Source organism: Pipistrellus hanaki, assembly GCF_964339955.1.
Source record: "Pipistrellus hanaki genome assembly, chromosome: 3".
NCBI lineage: Eukaryota > Metazoa > Chordata > Mammalia > Chiroptera > Vespertilionidae > Pipistrellus > Pipistrellus hanaki.
Window position 1 is genome coordinate 85,255,918 of NC_140505.1, and position 20,298 is coordinate 85,276,215.

The 20,298-nt window shown below is 35.8% G+C and overlaps 1 protein-coding gene across 5 annotated transcripts in view; it reads left to right on the forward strand.

Annotated features, from left to right (window-relative positions):
- PDS5B (PDS5 cohesin associated factor B) overlaps positions 1-20,298 on the forward strand; it is a 212,298-nt gene that overhangs the window by 110,933 nt on the left and 81,067 nt on the right. For all 5 annotated transcript variants that reach the window (XM_084879314.1, XM_084879315.1, XM_084879312.1 and 2 more), the window contains 6 exons: positions 3,898-4,043; positions 7,260-7,411; positions 9,056-9,169; positions 13,170-13,251; positions 16,108-16,156; positions 19,251-19,390. In XM_084879314.1, the coding sequence (XP_084735440.1) occupies positions 3,898-4,043; positions 7,260-7,411; positions 9,056-9,169; positions 13,170-13,251; positions 16,108-16,156; positions 19,251-19,390 (683 nt within the window). The remainder of the gene's footprint in view (positions 1-3,897; positions 4,044-7,259; positions 7,412-9,055; positions 9,170-13,169; positions 13,252-16,107; positions 16,157-19,250; positions 19,391-20,298) is intronic.

The following is a 20,298-nucleotide window of genomic DNA, read 5'->3' on the forward strand; positions in this document are numbered from 1 at the left end:
TCCTGAACTTGCAGGTCTATTTCTTTCACCAGGTAGGGAAAAGTTTTGTCATTATTTCTTCCAGAAGGCCTTCAATATCCTGCTTGCTCTCTTCTTCTGGCACCCCAAAAATCTGGATGCTGGTACACTTTAAGCCATCCCAGAGGCTCCTTATGCTATCCTTACACTTTTGGATTCTTCTTTATTTTTGCCTCTCTTGTTGGGTGATTTTTGCTTCCTTATATTCCAGATCTTTGGTTTGATTCTTGAGGCACATTGATCTATTGTTGAGTTTCTGTATATTCTTTATTTCAGACTGTGTATGGTTAATTTCTGGCTGGTTCATTTCCATATTTTTGGTATTCTCATTAAGGTCTTTGAAGGTCTCACCAAGCTTCTTGGAGGTCTCATCAAGTTTCTCAAAGGTTTTTAGAAAATTCTTGAGTAACCTTATAAATGTGATTCTGAACTCTGTGTCGTCCAGTAGTTTACTTTCCTCAATCTCACCCATTCGTGACATGCTTCTGTGTCTCCTCATTTTGGCTGCCTCCCTGTGTTGATGGAGTGGCTTTGTGTGGTAGGTGACCTATAGGGGTCAGTAGCTCAGCTTCCCCAATCACCTGAGGTGGTCGCTTTTGCTATATCCCTTTGTGGGCTGAGTGCAAAGTCTTGGTGTAATTAAGCCTTGATTGCTGTTGGTACACGGGGAGGAATTGATCTCCAGGCCAATTGGCTGTGAGGACCCGCTGTGTCTATAAAGGAAATACTGCTGCTCTGGAGACACACCTTATTTCAGTGGGGCTTTGGTGCTCACTGAGGCCGCCTCCCGAATGTGTCACTCATGGGTGTGAGAGGTTAAAACTGAGCACTAGGAACACTGGCTTCTGGATCTCCAATGCCTGCGGTTCAGCTACTGCACCCTGCAGGAGCTACAGTGTGACCCACAGTTCTCTCCTCCTTTGCTAGGTTAAACTGCAACTGAGAGGGCCATTCATATGCAAAAGCCGGTGCTTGGAGCTTGGATGTGTTGTGAAGGGCGGAGTCTCAAGGCAGAGTCTCAGGGTGTCACTAGGCTCGGGCTTGGCCAACAGCGATGGCTGCCAATCAGCCGCCTCTCCAATCTGTGTCCCCGTGTCCCCCCAAGTCCAACACCACAGCACAGCAAACAAATATTCTTGCGCTAAGCTCTGCAAGCCAGTTACCCTCACTTTCTGACCGATGGCAGATAGTCTCGCCTCTCCCCAGAAACTGGATTTCAGAGAGATTTGGACCTTGTATCTCTTCGGATTGAAGAAAGCAATGCTCTCCGCCATATGGGATCCACCGCCAACCCGTATAGCCTCCGCGCCCCCCTACCTCAGTTTTTCAGCACTTGTGTCCTGAATTCTCCTCTTTCTCTTTCAGTCTAGTTGTAGAGCTTCCTTTCAGCCAGATTTCCCTTGAGTTTAAGGCTTGGGTTTATAGTTGTATATTTGAATTGTTGTGCATGGCAGCAGATTAGGTGTGTTTACCTATGCTGCCATCTTCGTTCTCCCAGTATGTGCTTTCCTGATGGTTAATATTTCAAATGTGTGTTAACCTAGGTGCACAAAAATAATAGACAGGGCTTATAGGACTCTCTTTCACGGCCCGTGTAGAAAGAGTTCCAATTCAGGGTTCAGGTTCTGGAGAAGGGCCGCACACAAATGAAGAGACTTGAAGAAATTCAATTTGGCGATTTGGGGGGCCAGGCGGTAGTCCAACTCTAGTGGGAGAACTGCTGCTCTGGCCCTGCCATCCCCTTTTATTGAGGCTTTGGGGAAGACATCTTAAGCAACATAAACAGAAATTTACATGTAGCCCTTAGGCAGGAAATAACAGAAACTTTCACGGACAAGGTAGATTCTGCTTCAGCTAACAAAATCTCAACTAAAGGTTAGAGCAATTAAGGTTGTTGACCAGCCTTCCTGGCTTCCTGTCAACATCTCTTTTTCAGTGAAACTGATTTGGTTTCCAGCAAGGGCTGGCTTAAAACATTTCATTAAAAGTGTAATAGGCCTGTAGCATGATTGCCCACCATGACCCTGCCCAGTTAGAAATTTATGATCAGATCACCCTGTTGTTAGCTATTGTTTAGGGAATAATGACAGGAGAAAACACCTGTACATGTTCAGTACAGAAACAGCCAGTGGAAGCCTAACTACATAGTACACATCAACAATGTTACATGCAGTCCTCCACCTCCCCCAGTTATTTTCTGTTGGTGGGTGGTTGACTTTATTATTATAAAGTGTTTTTGTGAGATTCATGTTTGTATTCAGTTACGTCTAAGGGACATAGTCATATTGTGAAGAGTACTAGATACTTTCTCATGCTAAGTAACTATTGATAATTTCTTTTTTCTCCTGTTTTCCTTTTTACTGCACAGTAAATATAAATTAATAGCTCTTGGGTATACCTGTTTTATGAATGATTGTTTTTGAGAAATTGGGATGCATTTCAAAATTGATGGTTATTGCATTTTTCTTTTTTGAGGGTACCTAAAATAGTATGTATTGTGTTCAAAACAAGTACAGTGAAAGATAAAACTCCTATATTTATCTTGGTGGGGAATTTGAGATATGCTAAAAATAACTTTCTTTACTGAGTTAGGTAAAATAACCTTTCCATTTCTTTAGCAGCATATGGTCTTTCTCATTTTTTTGAATAATTTCTATTAGTAGAGAATACTCAAAGTGGATGGGCTTCAGACCTGAACATTGTTTTTTTATGAGTGTTTACATTATAAGTATTTGTTAAATTATATTTTACTAGAGGCCCAGTGCACGAAATTCATGCATGGTTAGGGTCCCTAGGCCTGGTTGGTGATCAAGGCCAATTGGGCCTTCCACCTTCTGGCTGGGGCTTCCTTTCCCTGGCTGCCGTTTGCTGGCCAGGGCCTTCCTTTGTTCTATGCCACTCCCTGGTGGTCAGCACAGGTCCAGTTGAACTCCCCTGGGGACACTGCATATTATTAGTCATATATATATATATATATATATATATATATATATATATATGACTTATATATATATATATATATACACACACACACACACACACACACACACATATATATATATATATATATATATATATATATATATATATAGCACCATTTGTTGTGTATAGGCCTGGCAATATTTATTATTCCAAATCTAAACAACAAAATTTTATCTTACTGCTCTTATAAAAAAAAGCTGAATATTTTCTTTTTAAAATTTATATTTAATTGTGTGACATTTTCCTTAAGCCTAATATATGATTACTGAAGATGGTTAATTTTTCTTTCAGCATTCTCAGTGCAAGATCTGAACTCCTATGCACTCATAATTTTTAAATGTTTTATTTCTTCTGTCTTCCCTTTGGCCTTTCTTCGTTCAGTTAAATGGAATTGCCTATGGTGTTTTCTGAAATCCTGTTTCCTGATGATCATATCTAAATTTTATACTGTCAATAACCTCACTGAAAGTTTCCCTAGTTAAGGAATAGAAACTTGAGCATACTTTCCTTTCTTAGTAGAACTACTTGACATGAATGTTTTAACAATTTAAATAAAAAGCAAAGGTGAAATATTTAATGTTGGTATACTTTGCTGTTCATTTATATGGTTGCTTTGTTTAATGAGGTTAGGAACTCTTTGAAAAACTACCCTGCCCTGCAAATGGGAAAGGGATTTACTACTCAGTTGTATGTAAACTTTGTTTTGACTCAAGGACTGACCTTTTTTTTCTTTCCTTCCTCTCTTCCTCCTTCGTTGCTCCCAGTTTACTCAAAACATTGAATCTTTTACTTAGGTTTTGTTTTTGTTGTGGTTTACTTTCAAAGGTCTTACACAAGTTTTAAAGACATTTCAATTGTTAAAGCTCTATTTCAATCAATTAAAACTTTATCTTTCAGAGTATCTTAAAGTGAGGTCACATGACCCTGAGGAAGCTATTAGACATGATGTTATTGTGTCTATAGTTACAGCTGCTAAAAAGGATATTCTTCTGGTCAATGATCACTTACTTAATTTTGTCAGAGAGAGAACTTTAGACAAACGGGTAAGTAGGAGTAATAATTATTATAGCTTGTCATTTTGAATACTTCAAGTTTCATAGTATTTCATTTAAAAATATTGAGATTTAAATGTAATTAGCCCGCCCTGAGAGGTTTGGCTCAGTGGACTCAAGGGTCCCGGGTTTGATTCTGATCGAGGGCATGTACCTTGGTTGTGGACACATACCTAGTAGGGAGTGTGCACGAGGCAGCTGATCGATGTTTTGCTCTCAATGATGTTTCTAACTCTCTATTCCTCTCCCTTCCTTTCTGTAAAAAAAAAAATCAATAAGATATTTAAAAAAAAAGAATTAAATGTAATTAACCCTTTTGGGGGAATAAGCATTTTAATATTTAAAATAGTGTTTATGAAAGGATTTATTTTTTGTTACATTAAATTTTATTTTCCTTTATTAAGATTGTCCTCATTTTAAAAATGAGGTGGCTTTCAGTGGTAGTCACATAGTCAGCTTGTATACTAGTTTTAATAAGTGACATATATAAAAGGCCTTTGAGACAGCTTCTCTCATATAGTTGGCTCTCTTTTCTTTTTTCCTTTCATATGAGTATTGGTTCTTACTCCTCTTGCTGGTTGTTTTCTTCTTTCCATGGAATAGAAAAAGAAAAGATGTCTTCAGTTTTTCAAAACTAAACTTGACATGCTTCTAGTCTATGTCCTGTGACCCCAACTTTCCTCCATTTTTTTTTTAATCCTCACCCAAGGAAATGTATGTATATATGTATGTATGTATGTATGTATGTATGTATGTATGTATTTGAGAAAGAAACATTTATCCATTGCCTGTCGTATTCTTCATAATTGGTGTGTGTTCGGGTGTGTGAATCAAACCCGCAACCTTTTTTAGTGTGTGGGATGATGTTCCAACCAACTGAGCCACCTAGGCAGGGCCACACCTTCCTTTTTCTTTTTTTTCTTCTTTTTTTAAAAATATTTTTATTAATTTTAAGGCAGGAGATAGAGATTGAAACGTCAATGGTGAGAGAATTATTGACCGGCTGTCTCCTGCATGCCTCCTACAGGGAATTGAGCCTACAACCCGGGCATGTGCCCTTGACCAGAATCAAACCCAGGACCCTTCAGCCCACAGGCTCTATCCACTGACCCAAATCAACTAGGTCCAAACCTTCCTTTTTTAGTGTGCATCCTCTAGCTCCACTCATTAATCAGCGGCTTCTGAAGAGACCCTTGCCTTGTTTATATTTGTGTAAACTATATTTTAATAATTGCTTATGAGGCTGATTATGCTATCCTCAAAATTTAATTATCTTTGATAATGCTGGTTGTGGTAGATGGGCAGAAATTGCATGGTTTTTCCCTCCAAATCTATGGCTATTAAGAACAACTTATTTAAACTGATTAATTTAGACTTGTTTTCATTGACTATTTCACTGGGGTATGAAACAGTGAGATTTGCATAATAGTAGGAAAACAGCCTTCTAAGTGACTTGGAATTTGAGGTGTGTATTTTGGGATCATAATTCATCTATACTTTTTTTTTTTAATATATTTTATTGATTTTTTTACAGAGAGGAAGGGAGAGAGATAGCCAGAAATGTCGATGAGAAAGAAACATCGACCAGCTGCCTCCTGCACACCCCCCCCACCGGGGATGTGCCCGCAACCAATGTACATGCCCTTGACCGGAATTGAACCCGGGACCTTTCAGTCCACAGACCGACACTCTACCACTGAGCCAAACCGGCTTCGGCTCATCTATACTTCTGTTCATTTTAGGGTTGCTTGGTTCATTCATATAAATATTGAATACCAAAATATAATTGAATATATTTATGTTTTTGGTAGTCTTAGAATATACTCTATCTTTAAATTCTCCTCCAAGCAGGAGTTTGGAGAATTAGAGGTAGAGATAAGATGGAATTAGTGATAAAATTTTTACAAATTGAACTTATTTTACGAATAAGACTTCTGAAGTCTTTTATTTCAATGTGTATGTGGTAGATGGATAAGGCCTATTCTTAATCTACTATAATTAATTTAAAGATAAAAGGAAGAATATTGTTATAAATGAGAGTCTGCAAAGGATAAATGAATAATCTGCATATTAATGAAGTTCTAATTATTAGAAACATCCCACTGATTATAGTGTTGTGTTGACATAAAATTAAAGAATATGCTCATCCCATAATAATTAAGCAGTGTTAAACATGCTTTAGTCAATTGTATTTATTTTAAAAAAACTATTGTAGAAGCCCAGTGCTCGAAATTCATGTATGGGGCAGCAGACTTCCTCAGCCCGGCCTGCATCCTCTTGCAATTCGGGACCCCTCAGGGATGTCCGACTGCCAATTTAGGCCTGATCCTGCCTGATTGCCCCTAACCCCTCTCTTGCCTGCCTGATCGCCCCTAACTGCTTGCCTGTCTGCCTGATTACCCCTAATTGCTTGCCCTCTTGCCTGATCGCCCCTAACCACCTCAGCCCCAGCCCCAGCCTCTGCTGCCACAGCTTTGTCAGGATGGAGTTTCGGAAGGTCCTTCAGCTGTCCGGTCTAATTAGCATATTACACTTTTATTATAGATAGTTGAGTACAGTTCTCTTATACTTGAATATAATTCCCAGATATATAAAATGAAGCTATGATGTGTCTACATTTAGCAGTTGATAAAGCCAATATTATATGTATATCTTTAATATATGTATGCTTAATGTACTAGCATACTTACATTTAAGGAATCTGGAAAAAATTATAAGAAGTAAGTCATAATTTATCCAATCAAGCTTTTTCTTTGCTTTACCACTCATTTGTGAGTCAGTGTTTATTTTTAAATTGCCATGCGCATCATATGTACTGGCCAGTTGATCGGTCAGGTGGTCAATGAATAAATCATGATGTGGTTCATGTTGAATCTCAACAAAAACAACCAAATTCAAGATTGATGTAGCATATTTTCAAGCATACTTTACATAGATTGTGATTAGCTTTTGCTTTTATGTATAGATGATGGTTTAAGACACTAAAGCATTAAAATTTTTTATGCATGTTGATATATCTGTTATTTCTATAGTAGGTATATTAAAATGATACATTGCATTTTTTCATCTACTTATTATAAATTGATATTCAGTAACTTGGAAAATAAATTGTATCAAGTACACTAGAAACTAGATACCTAGAATTTAGAATTAATATAATGAAAACATTTTTATATTATAAGTAAACACCTTTGTTTTTATTTTAAGTGGAGAGTGCGAAAAGAAGCCATGATGGGACTTGCCCAGATTTATAAGAAATATGCTTTACAATCAGCTGCTGGAAAAGATGCTGCAAAACAGATTTCATGGATCAAAGACAAATTGTTACATATATATTATCAAAATAGTATTGATGATCGGTAAGTAAAATTTTTGGTGGTTATATAACTGTTGATCTGTTGTTTTGGACAAAACTATTTTCTTTATCATTTTAAACTCCCTCCTCAGTTTTAACTGCAAATTAAAGGTACTGAGTAACTATTTTCCTTCCTTTAAAGCCGTAAATGAAGCAGTAATATGCGTATAACTTTAGGAATAGATACAATTTTATGTTCATTTGTATATTATCTTAGGACAGAATAATTTTTGAAAGTAACAGTGTGTGTAATTGTAATTTATACTTAGTGGCCTGGTGCATGGATTTGTGCACATTGAAATGAAATCAATTAGAAGAAAGATTCGTCCGGTAATTACATTACTGCAAAAAATTACATGTCAAAATAGTTTATATAATACAGTGTTTTAAAATTAAAACACATGTATGATTGGCGCCAGTGAGAGCTTTATATGTATCACTCATTTGTGAGTCAGTGTTTATTTTTAAATTGCCATGCACATCATATGTACTGGCCAGTTGATCGGTCAGGTGGTCAATGAATAAATCATGATGTGGTTCATGTTGGATCTCAACAAAAACAACCAAATTCAAGATTGATGATGACAGATTGGAACACATGTGTGCAGTTGGTACCAGTGAGAGCTTTATCTGTATCACGTATGTGCCAATCAACATTTATTTTTAAATTTCTAGTGTGCATCATATGTACCAGTTGCTGGGCCGGAGATCATTTGTACAAGTTGATCACTTAGCCTTTTATAGATAAAGATTTTGTTTCTTAAGTAATTGTATTATAGGGATCACAATTATTTTTTTTCAAATAAAATATAAATGAAAATAAATCCTTTGTATTATAGAGATTTAAAAAAACATTCCTACTCAGAGATAAAAAACAGTTTATAGGTATATATTTAAAACACATCTGAATATAATCCTTGTATTTTTCTATTCCATTGTAAGTTCAGATTTTTGTATGTATTTAAATTGAATAGTTAGTAGAATCTGTGTATCTTAGGCTAACATTATATGAGAAATCCCATAGTTATTATTTTATAAATTGAAGTTTATGGACTGAGTGCATAGCCATTAGTATATAAGGATTTGCAATACAATTTGATAGCACTTTCCATACATTTAATCAGGACTTTTTTCATCATGATTACTAGAAAATTCAAAGAATCTTTAAAATTTTTCTTTATAACTTTAAGAGATGTTTAGAAGAACTTGATGTAGTTTTTTCTAATCCTTTATTATTTAGATAAGAAAATTGAGTTCTTGATATATGACTTGCCTAGGCTCATGCAAAAGTAGTATCCACTTAAAATCTTTTTTGGCACCTATTCTTGTATCTTTTTTTAAATTAAATTATAGTTTACATTCAACATTATTTTGTATTTGTTTCAGATGTGCAGCAAAGTGGTTAGACAGTCATGTACTTTACAGAGTAGTCCTCTGCTATTTCAGATACCCACCTGGCATCACCCTAGTCATTACATATTTTTGATTGATTCCTATTTTCACCTACATAAATTTTTTATTTGGAACTCTCATCTCCACTTAGGAGAAATTTCTATTATATGTGTTCCTTATGTGTTTTGAAATTTTATATACAAATTTAATACATTAAAAAAAATTAAGACAATGTCTTCTCTATGTTCTTTCCTAGATTGCTTGTTGAACGGATCTTTGCTCAATACATGGTTCCCCATAATTTGGAAACTACAGAACGGATGAAGTGCTTATATTACTTGTATGCCACACTGGATTTAAATGCTGTGAAGTATGTTTCAGAAGTCAAATTGTTCTTTCCATCTTCTATAATATACTGGATTTTTGGTTGTGGTGGGGGGCGAATAACAATGGTATTTTTAAATGTAAACAATTTATGTAATATAAAACCTAAACATTGTTTAAATGCTCAGAACTTAAATACACAGCTATTTTTCTCATTAAGTACTACTATCGACATGAGATTAACAAGGGTTTTTGTAGGTAATTAAAAAATAGAGCTGGCTGTGGTGAACTCTTTTTAGGATTTGATTTTTCTCTGTTCCCTTTTTCATATTATTATCTTGAGAAATATTGATGTACCTTCTTTTTGGTGCCTTTTTTTTCTTAAGACATTAGAAAGGTCCATACTATGAAAATACTACCTTTATTTTATCTGATGCTGATCTGCATTATGGTATAGGGCAGTAGAGTACATATTTTTTTGCTGCATGCTTCAACATAGTGGTATAGTTTGGCATGAGGGCTAGCAGAAGCAAATTTTTATAACCATATTTTATTCAAAAAATATTTTTGGGTATCTTTGTATAGAATTGGCATTTTGGACATAGAAGAGACATTGCTAATTGAATCATACTGAAGGTTAGGAAATTTTAATATATGCAGTGAAAAAAGAGTGAGTTGTGGAACCAGTAGAACTGAGTTCAAATCCTGTCTGTGTCTCTTACTATTTGTGACACTGTGAAGTAAACTTACCCCTGTGGGATTCAGTTCATCTTATCTATAATAAAAAAAGCACAATATGCAAATCTACTGAACGACTGAACAGCTGGATGACCAAACAGAACGTCCTGCAAGTGACCTTCTGGACAACCACACTATGACACGCACTTGTGCCAGGCCAGCAAAGACGGGTGCAATGTGATTGGTCAGGAGTCGGGGCTCGCAATCTCCCCAGAGAGGGAGTCTTAACTTAGGAAAAAGAGAATTGAGGCAGGCTTGAGTTCAGGATGTGTATGTCCCCCTTCCCCAAATTTCCCAGAACAACTGTTAGGGACAAGAATAAGTGCAGGTATCAGGTGTCCTGGTTGTGATCTTCATTGGACAGACTCTTATCCAGACTGTTTTTGTACTGTTGAATCTGATGGGCCAACTTAGAGCAGAAGGTTGGAGAAAGGTTATCTTCATCATTTGCACAGGTTTCTGACCGCAGCCAAAGGTACCTGCCTTTTTCTTTGAGGTAGCATAAACTATGTTGGTGCAAACAAGGAGAAGCCCCAGTGAGGGAATTAGTTGTCTGCTTGAAATGTTAGATAGCATACGTGAGAATAAACAATTTTTAATAGGTTTTTTTACATTATAGAACTTTAATTAAGGTTAATGTTAAATAAATAATAGAGTGTGTGCAAGAAGGCAGTAAGTCAATGATCTCTCTCATCATTGATGTTACTCTCCCTTCCTCTCTGAAATGAATAAAAACATATTTTAAAAATAGGTATTTGTCTCCCTATTATAGTAGTATTGCTTGTAGGGTATAATTTTGTTTGTTTTTAAAAGGATTATTTAGAAAGAAAGACACAGGACAATTGTCTTGGCTGCTTAATTATAACTTAAAGTTTTTGAGAGGATGGGCTCTCTAAATATGTTGGAATAGAAAATCTGAGTCAGTGATTATTGCTTTTTTATTTAAGCCATAACAATAATCTATAATATAAAAGACCTGTGGCCATAATGCCATAATGACCAAACAACTGGTCACCAGGAGATGTATTGATGGTCTCACAGCACAGCAGGTCTAGAGTCCCGTGGCAGCATGGCAGGTCGAGTGTCTGGGGTCCCGCTGCCCCGTGGCAGTGTGGTGGGCCTGGGTCTTGCACGATTTCTTGTGCTGGGCCTCTAGTCCTATATAATAAAAGGATATTTTGCAAATCGGCTGAACGGCAGAATGACCCATCGCTGTAATGAGCACTGACCACCAAGGGGCAGATGCTAAACATAGGAGCTGCCCCCTGGTGGTCAGTGTGCCTGAAGCCAGACTCCTGGCTGTTGAGTGCATCGGTGGTGGTAGGAGCTTCTCCTGCCTCTGCGGTAGCACTAACAATGTCTGACTGATTGCTTAGATCAATTTCCTGGGGAGCAATTCTAAGCCGTCAGTCGGACATCCCCCGAGGTTTTCCAGAATGTGAGAGGGCGCAGACTGGGCTGAGAAATACTTCCTCCCCCGAGAACACAAATTTCGTGCACCAGTCCTCTAGTAATTTGTAATGAGCTTTAGAATTGCATGAGATTTCATCTTTAAATTAACAAATAACTATAACAGGCAATGATTTGTTTTAACGCATGTTTTAAAATGCATGTCTTTCAGAAGATGAAAGTAATGATAAGGTGTATAGAAAGAGATAGAATAAATGATTTTGAAGCTCAAAAGTATTTCACAGATGACTATTATTTCTTTGAAAATTAATATTTTAATTACATAACTCAAATTTCACTTATTAGGTGAAAATGCTCCAATACTGCATTTTACCATTTTAAGGTGACTACTAGGAGGAATTTAAATATCCAAATCTATACTAATTTATTTAAAAACTCCAAAAGCTATTTTTTAAAGTTTTTAAAAAATATATTTTATTGATTTTTTTTTTTTTATAGAGAGGGAGAGGGATGGAGAGTTAGAAACATCGATGAGAGAGAAACATCGATCAGCTGCTTCCTGCACACCTCCTACCGGAGATGTGCCCGCAACCAAGGTACATGCCTTTGACTGGAATCAAACCCTGGGATCTTTCAGTCAGCAAGCCGACGCTCTTATCCACTGAGCAAACCAGTTAGGGAAAAAGCTATTTAAAAAAAATATAGATATCTTTTTATTGACTTCAGAGAGGATTTCTTTGGCTATTTGGATATTTTGTGGTTCCATACAGATCTGATGATTGCTTGCTCTATTTTTTAAAACATATATTTTTATTCATTTCAAAGAGGAAGGGAAATGGAGAGAGAGAGATAAATATCAATGATGAGAGAGAATCATTGATTAGCTGCCTCCTGCATGCCCTACACTAGGGATCGACTCCACAACCTGGGCATGTGCCCTGACCAGGAATCAAACTATGACCTGATTCATAGATCAATGCTCAATCACTGAGCCATGCTAGATGAGCCAAATGTATTTTTAAAACATACTGTTAAGGAGGAGAATGAAAATATGAAACAATTTACAATTGTTTTATTTATTTTTAAAAAGTAGTTTTGTATGTTTCTATATTGTTTTATGGCAGTGCTTCATATGTGGAATAATGGAGGTTAATAAAAGTGCAGATAATTGAAAACAATAATGAAGAGTATTATTTGGATATGAAAATTATCCTTTTTGTTTGGTTCTGCTCTTATATAACTTAATTTCAACAACATTAACTTTTTTCTGTGATTTACATATATTTTCTTGATCACCTGTATGATTTCTTTTACATTTTTGCCTGAAAACAATTAAAGTATTAAGAGGAATCAAAATTTTTGCCATGTAAAAAAATCATTCACTATATAGAGTATTATTTAAATATATATAATACATAATATATTACATCATGTATGTCAAATAAAGTGTTGTATACATATATAATGCAACAAATACAATATTTCTGTTTTAGGAAAAATTATTCCTATTCTCTTAGAGAATGTGTCTTTATTTTTTTTTTTGGTCCTGTCTGCCTCCATAGGACCTTACTTCACCAAGTATTCCTTATATTCCTTTATTTCTCAAGTTTATAATCTCTGTAGCTAATTTCTACACCCTAGCCTACAAACATATTTTTGTTAATGATACCACAAATCCCTTTCTTTTGATGCAGGTATCTTCTTAAATGTTATTGTCTGTTCTATTTGATGCTTTGCTTTTTCTCCATACATCATCATTTGGTTTAGTCTTATTTTATCTCATCTCTGTCATTTCCTTTTGTGACTTGAACTTGACAAAAAAAATTTAATATAGTTAAGAATGTTCTGGAAGGATTTTTACTCTTTGTTACTTAAATTTATGTGTCTGTCTTTTTCAGAGCATTAAATGAAATGTGGAAATGTCAAAATCTGCTCAGACATCAAGTAAAGGATTTGCTTGACTTAATTAAGCAACCCAAAGTAAGTTAAATTTAATGAAAACTTTTCCTTTGATGTTACTTTTTATCTTTAACCATTACTGCTGTATGTTAAATAGGCATTTCTGAGTGGGACAGTTCAGACTCTAGAAGCTATGGTTTCTCATTTAAGACATGAAATTTTGAAGAAACTTACTGTATGGAAAATTGAAATTTCTTATATCTGTAAAAGGTAATACCCAATAGGAAAAAGAATGCTTCTGAGGACTCAGAATTAAGGGGTTTCGATTTTTTTCTCTTTGTGTGTGTTTTGTTTTGTTTTGTTTTTGTAGTTTTAAATTTGAAAAACATACACACCAAAAGAGTAACTGCACATCATTAAAAGCATAGGTAACAGAGTAAAATTATATACTTTTATCTTGCCACACTAAAATTTCCTCTCTGTGATTGTATAGCCTTGTGGTTTTAGAAAGTTTTAGTATGTAGAATTAAGTATCTTGATATTTTTATTTACAATTAATATTATGGTAACATTAATGTTGTTCTTGTTCTTCATGATTATAAGGTAATAGGGCTATTCATACCGTTGATGTATCATATTTTATTTTTTGGACGTTTAGAATGATTTTAGGATGGTCTTTTTTCTTTTCTTTTCTTTTTTTTAAACATTCTAGGTGATTGTAAGCCTAAAAATGTATAAATCATGAAAAGCAGTGTGTCTGGCCATTTTAAATTGAGCCTGGGAAACACAATATAGTGTTATTTTTCATTTATTTTTTTAGTCCATAGTTTAGAAATTCTCCCATCCTTCATAAGGTATGCCTAATGTTCATAGAACAGAGATCAATAAAGCAGAGTTGTTTACTGTTTTCCTAGGTGTAAATTTGTCCATTTGCTATAAAAATTAATGAGTTTGCACTGTTTATTTGAGTGGCTTATAGTAACCCTTTCTTATAAATGAGGAATTACTTAATATTCACTTCTATCAAGAATTATAGTATACATTATAAAGTTAGAAAAAAATACAAAGTTTTATTTAACTTCTGGGTGTTTATATTTCTTCCTATTATACTGGGAAGACTCTTAGATGCTTAATAATCGATATATATGTTTTTTGTCTTCTTCATTATTTAGCCTGTTAAGATAGTATTTTTTTCTTACTTAGCTCAGCATTGGAGTCCTTCTGGTTTATTAACTAAATTGATTTGCTTAGTGTCATTCAAAGTGACTTGGTAATTTTCAGGATTATAAGTTTGTTGATAACATTTTTTCATGTGGATCAATTTCTTTCTTTTTAAAAAAAATATATTTTATTGATTTTTTACAGAGAGGAGGAGAGAGGGATAGAGAGTTAGAAACATCGATGAGAGAGAATCATCGATTAGCTGCCTCTTGCACACCCCCTACTGGGGATGTGCCTGCAACCACAGTACATGCCCTTGACCGGAATCGAACCTAGGACCCCTCAGTCCGCAGGCCGACACTCTACCACTGAGCCAAACCTGTCCCGGCTCATGCGGATCAATTTCTTGAAAGCCCAGCACACCATCTCTTTTCTCCCAAATTAAACAGAAATCTTATTCAAAGTATTTTAAATTCCAAATATTTGGGAGTTAACTCTCTCATACTCTACTAGGGGCCTGGTGCACGAAATTTGTGCACTTGATGAGGGGGAGAATCTCTCTCAGCCCAGCCTGCACCCTCTCCAGTCTGGGACATCCTTCTTACAATCCAGGACTGCTAGCTCCCAACCACTCACCTGCCTGCCTGCCTTATTACTCCTAACCACTTCTGCCCTGCCAGCCTGATCACCCCCTAACCACTCCCCTGCCAGCCTGATTGCCACCTAAATGCTCTCCTGCCTGCCCCATTGCCCCTAACTGCCCTCCCCTGCTTCCCTGGTCACTCTTAACTGCCCAACCTGCCAACCTGGTCGCCCCTAAATGTCCTCCCCTGCAGGCCTGGTTGCTCCCAAATGCCCTCCCATGTTGGCTATCTTGTGGCAGCCATCTTGTGTCTACATGGGGGCAGCCATCTTATGTGTTGGAGTGATGGTCAGTTTGCATATTACCTCTTTGTTATATAGGATTTTGTTTGTTTCTTAGTTCCTCTCAGCAAGTGCCATTTTAATAGGATAGTGTGTTTGTTTATTTGTTTTTTTCACCCCCGTGTCTTTTGAGCTCTGTATTTTAGAGTTGAGTTGTTCAGTGACATTTTGAAAAAAAAACAACAACACCTGAACCAACCAATAAGTAGCATTTTTTGAAACTTCTTTTATACATTTGATTTTACAGAGTGTATTATTACATGCAGTACAATGTGGTGAACATGTTCATGCATTGGAATAATACTCTGATATAGCAAGTAACTAGCACTCCTGGGAAAATTGTTCATGTTAATAGCATCTTTTTAAATTGGATGGCAGCAGACGCGGCCGCTTTCCCGGGGGGCCGACTCCCTCCTCGTGGCCAGCAGCCAACCTTTTGAGCCCTCTCCCTTCTGGCTGGCAGGTCCCATTCGTCCCACCACCTGCCCACCGTGGTGGCAGCCTGATGGTGAGGAAATGAGGTGGGGGAGGGGGGCGATGGGGAACTGCCTGGTGGCTGTATCAGCATCCGGCGTCCATTCCTTCCTCACCTGTCCCGGCAACCGTCACCTTCTCTTCCGACCCCACCAGGGCCTTTGGGCCCTGATTGGCCTGGCCCTGATCGTCGGCCAGGCCTAGGAACCCCATCTATGCACGAATATCATGCATTGGGCCTCTCGTAGGTAAAAAAGGAGCATAGAGTGGTGGTAAGGCTGGAGCATTTGTAGATTATGCTTATCTAATGTTCTGAAGAATATGATGAAGATTATTATTAGGAAATTTTAATTTTGCATTTTTTCTGTGACTTTTCAGACAGATACCAGTGTCAAGGCCATATTTTCAAAAGTGATGGTCATTACAAGTAAGTTATTTCAAATATTATATGTAAAATTTAAGTTTTAGTTGAAACATTTCTGATAATTTCAAGTTTTTCATGGATTTCCATTTTAGAATATAATAATATAGGAAAAAACTAAAAAGTTTTTGATTTTTTTTTTGACAGCTCAGCTTCCCCTTTTTTTCAGATTTTTTTATTTATTTTGCATGCCAGATGGAAATGTTTTGTTTGTTAATACATGCAAGATCTTGATAAAGGATTTACCGTATTTTTCGGACCATAAGACGCACCGGACCATAAGACGCACCAGTTTTTAGAGAAGGGAAATAAAGAAAAAAAGATTCTGAAACAAATAGTGTCCTAAAATATTTTATGTGCATTAAAACCCAACATCACAGTCAGAAACACATGTAATCAACCCTGTAAAGTAAACAGCAGCATTTAGAACCATTTTAGAGCCAGGCAAGCACACAGAGACCACACAGAGCCGGGCAAGTAAAAAAACTTTTTTTTTACAGTATATGTGTAGGCTATATTTGGACCATAAGATGCAGGGACTTTTCCCCCCCACTTCTGGGGGGAAAAAAGTGCGTCTTATGGTCCGAAAAATACGGTACATAAATTTATTTTTGAGTATTAGTTCAATTTATTACATAAACTGATTCTAAAAGTGAATTTGTTGCTTGTTGTAACACCAAATCTATCTGAAGCTAATTTCATTTTGAGCTAAAATTTATAATGATTATAAAAGAGTTTCTTTGAAAACAATTATTAATTAGCCTTTTTACTTTCAGTGATTTAAAATAAAGCATTACTTAATTGCATTGAACAGTAAAGACAAAAGGATTATATAGCATATTCCTGGTTCAGTGCAGGGAGAGATAATAGCAGTTGTTTTTGCAGGACATTTGCTTTTTTCTTTCTACCACTATGGATCACAAAGGGACAGGGAAAATAAACACCAGGATGCTGAGCTTCCACTGAGTAATAATGACGAGAGGTTAGATGGATTTTTGAGATGTTAACAAATATTTCAAGATGTGTATGGAAGTAGTGTTAACACACTGAAGACCTAACTCCTGGATTTTAGACTAAGTGAAAAGAATTTTTCCATAAGTAGGGCTTTAAGCCCAAAGTATATTTTAATCATAGTCAGTTATACATAAATACATTTTCAGTTCTTTTGGATAACTTACAGCAAGTGAATTGTACTATTGCTTTTTTACAACTATCTCCTCTGCAGTTTGGGTATGGACACTACCCCTAAAAAGGATATCATCTATATTCTTTCTCTCTTCCTCTCCTTACCTCCATCCATTTCTTCAAACAATTTTAGTATTTCCATAATTCTGTTCTGGGGATTGCTAGTATCCTGCAGGAGTTAATTGTATTGTTAGAAAAGGAGACTCTTTGGTCAAGTACATTTATAGAATACAGAATTAAAGGGTTTTTGTTCCTTTTGTCTTTCCCCTCTCCCTCCGCCCTTTCCTATCTCCCTTCTTTCCTCTCCTGCCTCCACACTCCCATCTCTCTTTTTGTTTTGTTTGTTAAAATGGTAGGCCTTTCTGTAACCTTTAATAGGATGCTTATCCACTGTGGAGGAGCTGTAAAGGGACATTTCCTAAAATCATTTGAAAACAATAAAGTAGATCTTTTGTGAGAACCATAAAAAAAGTTATCACTGAATTATTTAGGGGGGAAATTTCTTCTTAACACATTCAGTGATCTAGCCAAGAATTAAAATGGAATTTCAGAGTTGTATGTGAACTTGAAGACACATTTACTCTACTTACATTTTAAGATTCAGTTGAATTTCTACTTTTATTAAAGTTCGTACTTCTATATTATAATTTCTGTTCAAGTATCCTATCTGGTTCTCTGTAGCAATTGTAAGTTGCCAGAAAAAAAGATTCTAGGATCAATATTTTATTAGCTATCGTAAGTGTTTTTGATACATGGACACATTAGGAGAATAGTATAAAAATTTATTGGTTCTACAAAAACTCATTCTTTTTTATACAATAATGGCATGTCTGGCAGTAACACCTGCAACATATTGCTTATGTGTTGGTGTCAGATAGTATGTGTGTACATATGGATTATCTGGATGGTTTAATAATAAACAATGGAGTACAAGGAAATCATTTTTTTTTTTAATATATTTTATTGATTTTTCACAGAGAGGAAGAGAGAGGGATAGAGAGTGAGAAACATCGATGAGAGAGAATCATCGATCAGCTGCCTCCTGCACACCCCCCACTGGGGATGTGCCCGCAACCAAGGTACATGCCCTTGACCGTAATCGAACCCGGGACCCTTCAGTCCGCAGGCTGATGCTCTATCCACTGAGCTAAACCAGTTTCGGCAGGAAATCATTTCTTAAGGATAAACTTACTGATCTCTTGCTGTGAATTACAAAAGAACAATGTATGCAGGAAGCTCAAGGAGATAATGGAATTATTCAGATTGGCATTTAATGCCCTTAAATATTACAAGGAATTATTTAGAAACTAGTGCCCTGGTGAACAGATTCATGCACATTGAAAGGAAAATACTTAGAAGAAATATTTTAATTTTGCTATTTGCCCTTTCTCTGTAATGGACACTGGTCACCGTCTGTGGGGTGATCAGGCCCAGCTCAAACTCGCCTTGTCCTGGCACAACCTGCTCCCTGCTCTACCATTCCACTATGGTCCCACTTCCCACTCTCATGGGGCCCATCAGGGCTGGCAGGGCCTCCACTGCTGCCTGCTGCCAGTGCTGAGTTGCCGATGCCCACCATATTTTGTGCTGCCCCCTGGTGGTCAGCACACATCATGACTAGTGGTTGAACTCCCAGTTGAGGCGACAATTTGCATATTAGGGGTTTTTTGTTTTGTTTTGTTTTGTTTTTGCATATTAGGTTTTTATTATATAGGATAGCCAGTTCAGTCTTTCCCAGTATAGATGCAAATTAGGATTATTAATCAGAATCAATTCAATCTATGACATAAGCTGACTATTAAAAGTGAATCTGTGCTTTGGTATTACTTGCTCAGATGTGATTCTATCTGAAGCTAATTTAATTTTGAGCCAAAATTTTGAGAAATTTCTAAATTCTATATTAATTGAATTTTAGGAAATTTGCCAGATCCTGGTAAGGCTCAGGATTTCATGAAGAAATTCACGCAGGTGTTGGAAGATGATGAGAAAATTAGAAAACAGTTGGAAGTACTTGTTAGTCCAACATGTTCCTGCAAACAGGCTGAAGGTTGTGTGGTAAGAAGAAAAATGTAAAAGAGCTAATGTTTCAAGAAACCCTCAAACCTTTCTTTTGGTTCCCTTTTATAAAATTTATATTCTTCATATAAAATATAGAAAATGTCACAAATATTACAATATAAATAAACTATAATTTTCTTATAGAGACTATTGCTGTTTATAATATGGTGTATATCCCTCTGAAATAAATGCTTTATTCGTTATACTTTCATTAATAGTCTTTTACAGTATGATATTTAATAGCAATAGAGCATACATTGAATATATTTACTGTAATTTATTGAACAGTCCTCTGTATTACATATGTAGACTTTTCTCCCAGTTTTTGATTAAAGAACAATTTAATTCAGATCTTTATGGCTACATAATTTTACATAGTCCTCATTATTTCCTTAGGATAAATTCTGTATTGGTCAATTTTGTGGTTAGAAGTAAGTAAAACTTAAAAACAGTTATTTTGATAGGATTTGTAATTTTTGGCTGCTAGTCATCTGACTATTTTTTATCCTGTGTATTAGCTATTTATAGTTCTTTTACACATTTTTCTTTTGTGTTTTTAATCTTTGCCTATTTATCTAGAATATATATCTTATTGATTTGTTTTTCATGGCATTTTGTGTAAATTTAGCCACAAATAATTTTCTGTCAGTTGTAGTTTGTCCTTTTATGTTGTGCCTTACATACTATAACTTTATTTTTTAATTTAAATTTTATTTTCAATTAAAGTTTAAATTTTGTGTTATTTTGCATTATTTTAATGTATATAGCATAGCCATAATTTTTTTTATCTAGCTGAGTGTATCAATAGCCTCCTCAAGAATTTTTCCTTTCGATCACTGCTTGTGAAATCTCATCCTATTACAAGTCAATGAAAATATATTGTCAGTTTGTTTTGTTTTTTTAAT